Genomic DNA, 13,487 nt, shown 5'->3' with positions numbered 1-13,487 from the left:
AAAAAGAGATAGTATTAAGAATAGCCTTATAAATATAAGGTCATTCAAATAGAATGTCTTAGGGCAGTGGTCCGCAAACTGAGGCTTGCGAGCCATATGTGGCTGGTAACCTGCTGTTTGCCGCTCTGTTGACTAATGAGTTTGCCGACCACTGTAGGAGGCTTTCCTAACCTGGCCAATGCAGTGAATGCCATAGGTGATTAAGAAATGTTGGCTAAAGAGTGACTAGATGAGAAGATGAAAGGTTGAGTGAGAAAATGGGAGAATGATTAAGCATCTGAGCAATAACTAAATGAATAAAAGCAAGTGAGCAAACGAAGGAAGGGTGTATTGGTTAGAAAGCGATGGAGTGAATCTAACTATGCAATTGAGCCACTGAGGGATAAAACTGCCCTCAGGAGTAGGAAGGCAATTTATAATATGAACCTTCTCCAGGTGGCCTAATGCATGCTCTCTGAACAAATCAAACAGCATTGAATCATTACAATGAAAAAATAATAACAGATACATTATTGTATCTACTCATTCCAGCCTACTTCCATTAATCTTCAGTTTTACAAACTGTTTTATTTGTTTGATTTCTTTCAGCAGTTATTTTCCAACTTACTTTATTGGAAGCTTAAAAAAAATGGATCCTCCCTAATACTTTTTATAGCATAGTTATGCCATAATTTATCTTTTCACCCCAACAATGGAAACTAAACTTTCCATGTTCACATCATTACAAATATTCACATCTTTGGGTATGTATCCTTCTGCACATTCATGTGTCTTTCAGGTTGGACTTCTAGAGTGCGAATGCTGGACCAATCCAGCATTTAGAATTTTTACATATGACACTAAATTAACTACATACATTTGTGCCAACAGCATATATACATATATATTTCATAGAAAATTCCTCAACTCCATATACTAACAACTTTATTTTTTCCCCAACCCCAAAGAGAAGTAATGGTATTATATTTTATTTTTAAAAACATTTGTCTTTGTTTTGGTTGAAACTTTCTGATAAGCATTGCCCATTTTTTAATATAAACATTGGGTCACATTGAATATTGGTCATGTGTATGTATATAATATATATGCTTACCTGCAGGTTTAAGAAGTTTTCCTTGGATATATATTTCTACTGCTTTGCTTACCATAATGCCTGATTCATATGCTCCAGGTCCACTTTCTAAAAAAAAAAAAGTGGAAAATAGACCTATCTAAATAAATCAAATAATTTTGAATTTCTTTCAATTCATGACTATTCTAGCACAGGTATATGCTATATGCCAGAGTAATTGGAGTGTCCATGAATTGGTTTGCATTAATTGCCTTTGGGATGTGAACTGTTCAGCTTGGCTTCATGCACTCCATAATACAATGGGTGCATGCCAAACCTCTGCCTCATGACATTTGCTAAAATATTGGCAGCTGAAGTGGAAAGATTTATCTTAAATCCTCAAACTGCCTTTGCATTTAAAGAAGATAATGTCTCTGGACAAAACTAAAATTTTCTGAACTTCTTGTAAAAATGAGGATAAATAACTATTTCCACAGAGGCTAAATTAAAAACTTTTGGGGGAAATAATATTTTAAAATATGGCTATTAATTTCTATACTTAATATATTTAGAGTACAGAAAATCGATTAATTACTTTTAACAAGCATTCTTCAATATATTTTCAGTTTGTGAAATGAGGGTTTACCTACATGTTTATAGTATTATGCATGCCAGTAGATAAGCTGCTTCTACATTATTGGATGACTGTTTCCTATATGTGCATTTTACCTCCTCAGTTAAATAGATGCTTCTGTCTTTCCAATGTCAGCATATCGTGTAATGACTATTCTGAGCAATTAAGTTATATTTTGGGGGAGTAATCCAAGTGGTAGAAATAATTTATTATTTTTTTAATGGTAAAAGCTAAATTTCAAGGAATACTTACTGTTAAAGTAGGGAGCAGTGAAAACATAGTTATCATTATCAAGACTCCTTTTATAGAAGCTGTCCTCATAGGTTTCTGGGTTTTCTTGCCAATTTTCTCCAGCCCTAATGAGGAAATGGCTCATCATTTTTATTCTTTAATCTACCTGATAACTTACACTTCCCTTTGTGGACAAAAGCAAAAGTTACCGATATGTCTACATCTCAGGTATGCCCAAGCAAGTTAGTGGTAATTAATGGTGTATATGATTCTCATTACTAAGAAATAGATCAACATTGAATTTATAGAAAAAAACTGACTCCTACATTTTACTCTGCCATTTACTAACTAGGCAATTCTGGACAAGTCAGTTAATAGGTCAATTAATATTAATAAGCCTGTCCAGCCCACTTTATAGACTGTTCTGAAGATAAACAGAGGTAAGATTCATTGATGTACAGTGAAAACAATAAAGTGCTATTCAGATATAGTCTATAGGCTATAACCATTATGTTCATTTGACTACGTTAGTTTGTACAAAGAGAAATGTATTTAAAATATCTTAAATTATGCAATATATATAATAAGCAAATATAAGCACATTACTGAAGAATTATATAAATAAATGAAATATTTTGTAATGAAAGTACTTTAAACAATGATTCCAATTTAATGTATGAATAATGATCAGTGTCTTTGGCTTTCTCATACAGTAATGAACAGAGTCTTGCTGTAGTCTTTTGTAATGCTCTTATTTTTACAGATGTTATTTGAACTTACTCTTTGGGATAAACTCTGGTAATCCCACCATCAGTCACAACAAACCGAGCTTTCACTCCCTTGCTAGAACAGAAGACAGAAAAAGGAAATATTTTATTCAACTTGCTCTCTGAAAGTTACTAATTTAGGTGTTGGTGATACAAAGATAAATAAAACTATTTATTAAAATACAGATAGCCAAAGTAAATATATCAAAAGATGCAACTGTGTTTTAATAGCTAAAATACCTAAGAAATAATTAATTAAAAGGGAGGATGCTTAAGGAAGACATATCATAGGAAAATAATAATAGAGCTGAATTTTGAAGAGGGAATAGGCGCTAACAGGGATGACAGAGCAAGCTAGTGAAGAGTGATTGCATCGGGTGTGATAAAAGCAAAAGGCACAAGATGAGAAAAAATAGGAAGTCAAGTTTTGAGTAAAGCTTCTAAGAATGGTCAGCTCATGAATAATCTTAGAATCTATGCTGGAGAGTGCCACCTTTAGCCTAGAATTGGAACTGCCTTTTAAAAGTTAAGACTGGTGTGAGTTATATGAAGATTATAGACAGGGGATTGTTGTAGGCAGAGGAATGGGAAATATTAAAGTCATAAAAATCAGTTGCTATAATTTCTTAAAAATTGAAATTAGGACTCTGTGTATAAAGAGAGGAAAACATTGTTAGAATAAATAATTATCATTTGATGATTGATTGGAAATGGGTGGAAGAGAGAGTGTAAACAAGAACCATCATCAGATTTGTCAGTTTCTTGACTGGGCACACTGTAGGAACCCTATTTTACCACATGTAGAAACACACAGAAACATGCCTATTCACACGTCAGTGCACACACTGCATGTAAAGCTGAGTAATGGCAGGTGTCACTCCTCACATACACCCACAACTGCAAATGCAAGTTGTCAATAATTGCAAAATAATTTTCTCAATAAATTGTTATTAAAGATAGGCATCAAATCTAAAGTTTGTTATTTATCTCCAGACATTCCCCAGAAAGATGCTAAAAAGAACAATACTCACATATTTTTCTGCTTACTCCAGTAATTTTGGACCAGTTCACTTGTAAAACCTGCATCCAGCAAGACCCGGTTTATCAAATCTGTGTTACCTAACTCAGAAAAAGGAGACCCTCAATGAAACCCACATACTTCTAAAGGTAAGATAATGAGACAAACATATTATTTCTAAAAGCAATTTAGAATGAAAACTATTTCTATGAATTTAAAAATAAATACTATATTTATTTTCTGCATTTTTCATCACACCTGGACTTTTTTTAGGCTACGGTCAGAATTAGTAGTGGAAAAGCCAATTCTAAATGAGGCAACTTATTTTTTGAACTGTGTTAAAAAGAAAAATGAAATATGCCATCAAGAAACAATGAAGAAATAGTATTCTCTTTTGCTTTTGTGTAGTAATTTCAAACTATTGTAGCTTAATTTCATGGACAATTTTATATATAAATATAAAAATGTATAGTTATGTAGGTTTTTGTTTGTTTTGGCCAAGAAACATAAGTTATCACACACCATCTCTATTCCAAGACTAGCTTTTGCAATCTACTGATATTAGTGAAGGATGCTATTAGCTCAAGTTCAAAGGTAATAGGGAAGATAGATGATAAAAACCAAGGATCAAATTAATACACATTTAAAAAACACTTTTTCTTCATCTTTTTCTTCAGGCTCCTCTGCTCTAAGCCCATGAAGCTCTGAATAACCTGTAAGCACCCTCTAAAACTTCATATCAACATTTCATTTTATTCGGAAAGGAACATGTGGTTTTACTTATGCTATTACTATGAGAGGTGGGGGTAAGATTAGGCTTACCCAACATTTTGGTTGGTTTTAATTATTTTAATTTTTAGGAATAAAAGTAAAGATTTTTAAAATGTTTTTAAAAGCTAAGAATTCATAAATCTTTATGAAGTTTCATAGCATGAATGATGCACAAATTTCTCTAAAAGACAAATGTAATAAAGACTACTAAAATTTCTTTATCCCAATTTTATTTACTTCATAAAATGGGGAAATATAGAAGGTTAATTACATAAGGTTGTGATCAAAATAGAATGTCAGCAAGAAAACAAACTATTAAGTAAGATACTGCTTATCTTTATATCTTTCTTTCTATTCATATTAAAACTCATTATGTAAATTGGAAAATATACATTTGTTTTCCTCTATATAGCAAGAACAATGCAACGAAAAACCTTCAGAAGATTATTCAAAATTAAGCTTCTCAAATTTGAAAGAAGCAAAGGTAAGCATATCGTATTTCCATCTAAACACTTGCAAGTAACTATTTTCTGGCTTTAAAATTTTGAATTTATTTAACAATGTAGTAACATTCCTTTACTAGGGTCATGTTGTTACATCTTACCGTTAAAATATTATAAAGTAAATAAACAAACCATCACAGCAAACTAAACTGAACGAGGATCTGACCACACTGAAACAATTATTGTGAATGAATGCATACTTACAGGATGGATTGTTTGGAGTTTTTCTATCAATAAACTCATTGAAATTTAAAAGAAATTCCGTGTTATTATCTGATATTTTAAGTTCACTGCAGTAATCTCTGAAAAAATATTTTAAGACATTGGGTATTAAAATCAAAACACTGAAAATGTACACATAATCAGAGGAAGTGGAAACACTTTTCTTACTAGCCATAAGACTGAGAGGGGCCTAACTAGGCTTCACCATCCCCAGGAAGAACCCAGTCTTCACATCCCTAATTGGTGCTTTGAACTTTCACTCTGTGCCCTTCTGTTACTGCGTAGCTCCAGGCCAAAAGCAACTTTGACCTCTACCAATAGAAGGTATCTAGTGTGGTGAGCAATTAACAGTGTCATCCTGTGTATGTGTGTGTGCATGTTTATCCTTGCTGGTTGAGTTGTGCTGCATTTTGAAGTCTTCTAAAGACATATTGACTACTTTGGATTACAGTAAACATCAGAGTATCAAATAATAATCCGATTGTTACTAATATCAAAAGCTAGAAAGTGTTGAAAGTACCCTTTTAAGGAGAGTTGTTGAATTAGGATGGAAAAAAGTGAAAAATTTTTAAAACGAAAATGTGAGAAGATATGGAATGTTGTGTCAGTGGAATGAGCTCTTTAGTAATAAGATGACCCAACAGGACCACAGAAAATTACCCACCGTGCGGAGTGTGGGGTCTATGCCACAGGCAATAAGTAGCAAGAAGCTGATGGGGATAGTTGAGGTGAATATGGGGTTAGGCAGACAGCATTGATGTTGGTTGCCCATTAGCCTAAAGGTTATTCAACACAGGCCTGGGAGCTTAAGAAATCAAGATAGTCACTATTTCTTGTTTTTTTGTTTTGTTTTGTTTTGTTTTCCAAAGGATTCACACATGTCAGTTGCATAGCCAAACAATACCTGTCATTACCAAAACTTCTAAATTCATCTCTAACAACATGTGGGAATACATGCTATATACCTTTTATTTTGCACTGTTTCTCTAAAAGTGACCACTTTCACAACACTGATCATCGTTCATTTCTTTTAGGAAAATGATTCCTTAGAAAAGTGAAGCAGCAAGGTGAAGAAATGTCTGCATGACTTTAAAAAAAACAAACTTCAATTTGCTGAAGACACTTTCAGGGCCTGTAATCTCTTTTGGTCACTTTCTGTTTATGACCAATTAGCTTTGTAACTTAAAAGGCTTTGAAACTACAGATCTTTACTATTAGAAATTTGGTAAATTACTTCTAGAATACTGAAAATGACTGTTTTCATTCTGTTCAGCAACCTTAAATACCGTATTTTTCGGACCATAAGACGCACTTTTTCCCCCCCAGAAGTGGGGGGAAAAAAGTCCCTGCGTCTTATGGTCCAAATATAGCCTACACATATACTTTAAAAAAAAGTTTTTTTACTTGCCCGGCTCTGTTTGGTCTCTGTGTGCTTGCCCGGCTCTAAAATGGTTCTAAATGCTGCTGTTTACTTTACAGGGTTGATTACATGTGTTTATGACTGTGATGTTGGGTTTTAATGCACATAAAATATTTTAGGACACTATTTGTTTCAGAATCTTTTTTTCTTCATTTCCCTTCTCTAAAAACTGGTGCGTCTTATGGTCCGGAGCGTCTTATGGTCCGAAAAATACAATAAGTCACAGATTAGCACTGAACTTTAGCCTATTGAAAATTGCTATTTATTTCTCATTCTACCTCATCTTCTTTGAAATGCCTTTCCCATTTCTGGACATCCAAGAAAGGCAGCCAAATTAATCTATGTTTTAGACTTTTCATTCCTATGACTGCATGCCTCTTTAAGGCAGGAATGTACTGTGCATCTAAATTCTCAATGTTTTCCTTTTGCAGTTTTTAAAGTGAGGAAATTACAAAAACTGATTAATCATGATCAAATAGTTTCATTTATTTAAGAATTAACAAAAATGGCTATATATATATATATTTAAAATTATTTTAGAATGACTATTTATAATACCCTTTATTGAATTCCTTTTCCTCTCCTTCCTCTTACTACAACCGTAAATAATAATGATTTATCTAAAGCTCATATCTTACCTAGAACTTTGGTATACACTTTGCATGCATAACCTCATTAAAAGATTACACAAACTCTGAGGTAGGTGTTAGCAACATTTAAAAGCAAAGAGAATTTGAGTAACACACCCTAACAATGAACATCCGGGTAACAAACCCAGATAGTCCTGCTCTAAAGTTTGCTACACTGTTTCTCATTAATAACAGTGACAAAAGTATATGACTGCTATCCTATATACATAACTTTGTCTTTTTTTGCCAATTATTATTTATCCCAATTTACTTTATTTTTCACAACTCTTTGAATACTTTCTCAGGAAATCTTCCCTACAAAAACGTTTTACTCAGATATACTAGTACTGAATGTTCTTTTGACACCAATCAGTATTTGTTTATTCGATCTATGCTCATATCTTGGAGTAACAAGGAAACTATTATCTCACGTCTCTAAAACTGTTTTCTGAAAAAGTGAAACGGGACAATAACACTGATTTATTATAGAGTTCTTTTGAGCAGTAAATATACTTACGCAAGTAAAGGGCTTAATGTGTGTTCATTGAGGTGTCACAAGTTACAACAGCATTGCTTCCCTTCTCTGGTGGATTTGCTCCATTCATAAACACATAGGAAAATACCAATCTTCCAGGAAGTCAGGTTGATACTGAATATGTCTTAGGGCAAACCACTGCTCAGGAGCCACATGCGGCTCTTTGGCCCCTTGAATGTTTTCTTCAAAACAGACTCGCCTAGGCCAAAAACCAACTTCTGTGCATGGGCCACGAAGTTTCAATCGCATTGAACATGCACGCCTGCACGTGGTATTTTGTGGAAGAGCCACACTCAAGGGCCAAAGAGCCGCATGTGGCTCTCTAGCAGTGGTTTGCCGACCACTGCCTTAGGACACAGATAAATTCCACTGGCTAAGTCCTTGCTAAAGCCCATTGCTTACCAATTGGGAATGAGACCATTTATCCTCTGTGGGAGTGTCCGCACCTCTATTTTCTACCATGTCTGATGGTGAAGCACAGAAGCCAATCAGCATGGTCTGTTATGTAAGACCTTCTATAGGGTAAATATATTCTCGTGTGTATATGAGTGTGTGTGTATATATTCTTGTGTGTATATGAGTGTGCGTGTATATAACATGTAAAAACAGAGAGGAGTGTTTGTTTTTTGTATGTGTGTGTGTGTGTAGACATACAAATGCAAACATACAATTCTTCATTCTTGTTGCCTAGTTAGTTCCAACAAAAGCAAAGCCTACATCTGTCTTGTTCACTATTGTATTCCCACATCAGCACAGTGCTTAGCATATAAACACCCGAATGAGTAAATGAATGAGTTAGCAGTATTCTTTTACTTTTTAAAGTTCTTGTTTTCTTTGGGTCCTTAATTTGGCATGATCAGCAATGTAGACCCAAATTCAGAACTGTTATCATTCGTACAAGCTATAAAAATAAAATAAAACCAAACCAACCTTGGTGCTAAGAATGTATAGCCAGATTCTTCAAAATTATCCGGCTTCAATGTCTCTGAATCTGCAAAGATAATGTTATAGGGTTAGATAAGCAATCAAGAATATATATCCTGAGAGTCTATGGTAATAAGAAGGCATTAGGAATATAATCTAATGAGAAAATTTAAATATGTGTATATTCTAAACTGAAATACATCAATGAATATAAATATCCTCCATACTTATAAAAAAAAAACACTTTAATTTTGTAACATGGATTAAAACAGTTTTTTTCAGAGAAAATGCTAAGTTTATAACTTTCCCATTTACTAACCATATCCTAACCAAAATATTCTCTTAAAAATAATTTTGTTATCAATAATACATAACAGGTATTTAAAATGTCAACATAACAATTTTATGATATTATAGTAAAGAAAATGATTTCAATAAACCAATTAATGCCTGAGTGAATTAGTAACATTTTTCACATTAGCATGGATTAGTAAGTGGAAGGATAAACACACACAAATATTTAAGTCTGAGACAAAACTTGAATGTGAAACAGGCTCCATTTGAAAACACAAGCCTATTCTTTCCCCGTTTTTGGCCGCTAAGGTTTGAATGATCATGGAGGAAAATCTAGCAAATGAGAAGCACAGAGGATAATATCCATTAGGAATGGAAAGATCAGTGGAAATGTCAAGTGTACTAAACAGGAAAAAAAATGAGCAACAAGAAAAATACTTGCCCTTCATTTTGCCCTTTTTTGCTGTGAAAATCCATCAGAAAGAGAAAGCAGGGAAACAAAAAAAAGAGGGTAAAGCAAAGGGGGTCACAAGCAATATTTTATTCAATGACTTCCTTGAATAAAAATATTGTGCATAGATCAAAGGTTCATTATGTACAGCTGTAGTCTGGAAAAGAAGACACATTTTTGGAGACTGGAAAGTATGCCCCGTCCATTACTACTAGAGCCCTATGTCTGTACTGTGGGTATTTCAAGGGTCTATTCTGCAGTGGTTAATGCAGGTGCAGTACTGGTGTTAGCCTATAAACAAAACCATTTACCAATCATCAAAGACCCGCTCTAGACATGCAAAGTTACTGATTGTGAAAAGACCATCATATCTATCAAATGAAAGTGATAAAAATGTATAAAATACCACAATGTACTATAAGAACCAGGACTACAGAGGGCAAAGGACTGACACAGAAATGAAGGAATCTAGTTTACTTATTCTTTAGATTTCTGATATAAAAGATATATGTAAATATATATACATCTTTTACTTTATTGCATTAGGAAAAATTTAGGGTGTCAGTAATAACTGAGCAATGTGCAAAGGATATGATGGTCCTTTAACATCCCTAAGTCTAGCCACCCAAAACAAAACAAATATTAATAATGATTTGAAATATTCACCAGTGTTAACAATTACTCCACATTCCAAATGATACTTAAAATAACAAATTCATTTGAGTTACTGAAGACATTAATTTGGGTTATGAGAAAAGGTCAATCCACCAAATCAAAACCGAAGACCAGTGCAATCTAATATTTTTCAACGAAGTAGAACATGTGGAGCACAATATTATTCTTGCCAAAAGCAACGACAAAACAAAAGAAAAAAAAAAGAAAATAAAAAAGGTAAAGCTTTACTTGCACAGTGCCATGAGCAGAGACCATGTGACACATTTTGCATCAGCTAGCGGACCCTTAAAACAACAGCAACAGAGGACACAGCACTGCAATGATTCTATGAGCACAAAGCAAGGCAGGGAAGGGTGGGTGGTGGGGACTGCCAGAGAGACTGGAGTACCTGCTCATATTCTATCCATGTAGAATATTTCTTGTTCCTTGCATGTTTGGAATGGGTTAGAATCATTGCTGTAGATTTAGTAATAAACAGCTACTAGAATGGATAAGCCTTGGGTATTCCAAAATCTAGATGTCCTTAAACATGTAATGCTAGAGGATAGTAAATAGACCCTGAAGTTGCTTTCACAGTACTTACATCTGGCCTGAGTTATTGTCTCTTCTATTTTGGCTTTTATATAGTAAAAACTGTAGGTTGGTAATACCAAGGCCAAACTGCAATAGAAACAAGAGAAGCATAAACACAAACAAACAAAAATGAAACATAAAAATAAAAATTAAAAAAAAAAAACACACGTCAAGTTCATGGAAAAAAATTCAAAAATATTTTTTCATGGGGAGGGAAAGACATGTTACCTTGACAGTAAAATGCATTCAGCTAATAGAATATTTAATCTGATCCTGCCATCCTGAGTCACCCAGTTCTCTCCATTATAGGGGATCAGAAGACACATGGAAAATAAGCACCTAAATATGCCCATGAATTAGCTGAGAAAGAAAGCTCATGGGTACTATATTTCCAGAAAACATTTGAGTGTTAAAAAATATAGAATAATACTGGAGTATATTTAAACAAAGTAAATAAGATTGATGAATTAACTATGATGTTAAAGTGCTTTATAGCAAGTATATGCTATTAAAAATTACAAATGTATTACCATTTCTATGACCCAATTTATCTAATCATCTGAAATATACTGTTTTAAAAATAATTTTCCTCTTTTAAAAATGTATCTTTATTATTTTTATTATATCTTTAGAGTTAGGTCAATGTACCCTTTTTCTCCCCTCTGACCCCGTCCAGCCCACCCCTTCTCTCTGCACCCACCCCAGGCCTTCACCACACTATTGTCTGTATCCATGGGTTATTCATCTACAATAAATAACTACTTCAATACTGTAATGTTTAGACAAGTCCACAGAGTCTGTTAATGGGAAAAGTCAGATTCCTTTATAGCACTAAAAAAGATTCCCTGCTCATGTCATTGGTTCTTACCCAATACTTCAGATTCATTTATTACAGATATTCCATAGCCCTGGGAAATTGCTGTCAGGTACAACAGGGCATACAACTTGAGCTCAGTACTTTACAGGACTCATGGGATACTAGATATGCAAAATAGAGGGCAGGTCCTGTGCAAATCTTAAACCAAGTTCACAGCGATCTAGACACAGGATGGTGAGAAAAACCTGTCTTCAAACCTTGTCTGAGTAACTGAACAACAAAAAAAAGCTGACAGGCAGGTAACCTTGCTGTTTTGAAGTTGCCAATTAATAAAACACATATTGCATTAAAAGTTAAAAGATGCCAGAAGATTTGAGTATTATGCAATTTCCAAAAATACAACACATGTATGAAATTCTTTTATTCTTACAAGGGCTAATATACATGTGTAGGACATTACTAATTATGCCATGCCTACATTTGCTGTTGCAAATGACTTTTGCAATCCTTTGAATATAGAAGGAAACTTAGGAGCTAATGGGTGCAAGATAATGAGGCAATCTCAAAGATTTCCCATGCAACTGTTTTCAAAAGGTGAGGTGAGGTTAAGTTGATCAATTGAGTCATTCAGGATTCGCCTTTAATATGTAATCTAAAAGGTAGCTGTGTACAGGAAAAAGTGTGCCTCTTTAGGCTTCTTCATGTTTTCTAGACATTTTCAGATCTTCTTTCAAATAACTCGGGCCTCATACCATGGCTTTGGGATGAATGCCCAGATTGTCATCTCATTACTTTTTCCGAGGGACAATACAGAACAGGAAGAAAAAATACAAAATTCCAGGTTTTTCTTCTTATAAATATACATGCAAAAAAAATTCCTTCTATGAAGAATAAAAAAGCAGTGGTTTATTTGCTACAATTTAACTGTTCAGTCAAGGTAGCAAAATGGGTGAATGCTTGCTACCTCCAGTTCTCAAACCTTTCCCCAGCACTAAGTAATTCATAGGGTTTCCTTATGGATAAAGGTCAGAGAAATAAAACGTTATGTACATTTAATGCAAATCTCTACATTCATTTTACAGGTAACTTCCTTTAAAGGGAGGCAGAGATTAAAATTAAAATAAGCAGTGCAATTAGCCTGAAAGCAAGATGACCTTTCACGATTCACTTGCCAGGAATAAAATGTGGAGCAGAATTACTGAGCATTTGAAGATTGTCTCCTAAAAATCCCTCTCCGGGGAAATTAGGACATTTTTACTACCCCATCAGCATTTATTGCTAAGAGAAACTTCTAATTAAAACCGATAACATTATATCATGTGGTTGCCACAGTGACGTTCTGTAAGCTTGTGTTACATCTCATGTACCATAAAAAAAAAAAAATTGTATGGCAAGCCTCGAGGGACACAGTAGTTTTAAAAGTGACACATTAAATATATGTCTGGCCTGGAACTCGGGTTGTTATTCGTGGATACACACTATTCTGTAGAAAAATATAGTTACATGTAATTATTTCCATCTTAAGGCAGCAGTTATTTCTTCAACCTGCAGCAGATAAGATCTTTACCAACATTCTCCCTCAACGATGCTTTCATATACTGTGTTTGCTGTTTCCCTCCATATAAAACCAATAGACCAAGGCAGCTTTATTTTCTCCTAGGGATTCAAGTCCAATAAATCCAGTGGTCACAAGATGGATGTTAGGTCCCATGTAATATTTATGTGACTCATATAAATGCGATTAACTAGTGAAGTAGAATAGAACACTTTTCAACTCGAAAAATGTTTCACTATAAACCAAAATCTTCATTAATGCTGAGGGATTTCTATTAATATAATTAATTATTGTATTTCAAAATGTATCAAAATTATGTCAAAGCTCCAGGAGACAAAAATCACTAAGTGAAATTTGGTACCTCGTTCATTAAATCAACACGTGCCATGTTTCTTTAATTTAGATGGAACATTTTGT

General features: G+C 33.9%; 1 protein-coding gene across 6 annotated transcripts in view; it reads right to left on the bottom strand.

Annotated features, from left to right (window-relative positions):
• The window catches only part of CACNA2D1 (calcium voltage-gated channel auxiliary subunit alpha2delta 1), a 337,271-nt gene that overhangs the window by 29,389 nt on the left and 294,395 nt on the right, over window positions 1–13,487 (bottom strand). For 3 of the 6 annotated variants that reach the window (XM_036429577.2, XM_036429578.2, XM_036429579.2), the window contains 8 exons: window positions 10,709–10,785; window positions 9,442–9,462; window positions 8,712–8,772; window positions 5,180–5,277; window positions 3,715–3,802; window positions 2,697–2,759; window positions 1,938–2,041; window positions 1,094–1,180 (listed from right to left, as the gene is read on the bottom strand). In XM_036429577.2, coding sequence (XP_036285470.1) covers window positions 1,094–1,180; window positions 1,938–2,041; window positions 2,697–2,759; window positions 3,715–3,802; window positions 5,180–5,277; window positions 8,712–8,772; window positions 9,442–9,462; window positions 10,709–10,785 — 599 coding nt within the window. The remainder of the gene's footprint in view (window positions 1–1,093; window positions 1,181–1,937; window positions 2,042–2,696; window positions 2,760–3,714; window positions 3,803–5,179; window positions 5,278–8,711; window positions 8,773–9,441; window positions 9,463–10,708; window positions 10,786–13,487) is intronic. The other 3 variants (XM_036429576.2, XM_036429580.2, XM_036429581.2) reach the window with 1 other exon arrangement.

The sequence above is a fragment of the Pipistrellus kuhlii genome, unplaced genomic scaffold (assembly GCF_014108245.1).
Source record: "Pipistrellus kuhlii isolate mPipKuh1 unplaced genomic scaffold, mPipKuh1.p scaffold_m20_p_10, whole genome shotgun sequence".
NCBI classification, from domain to species: Eukaryota; Metazoa; Chordata; class Mammalia; order Chiroptera; family Vespertilionidae; genus Pipistrellus; species Pipistrellus kuhlii.
This window is presented reverse-complemented; position numbering and strand designations above follow the sequence as displayed.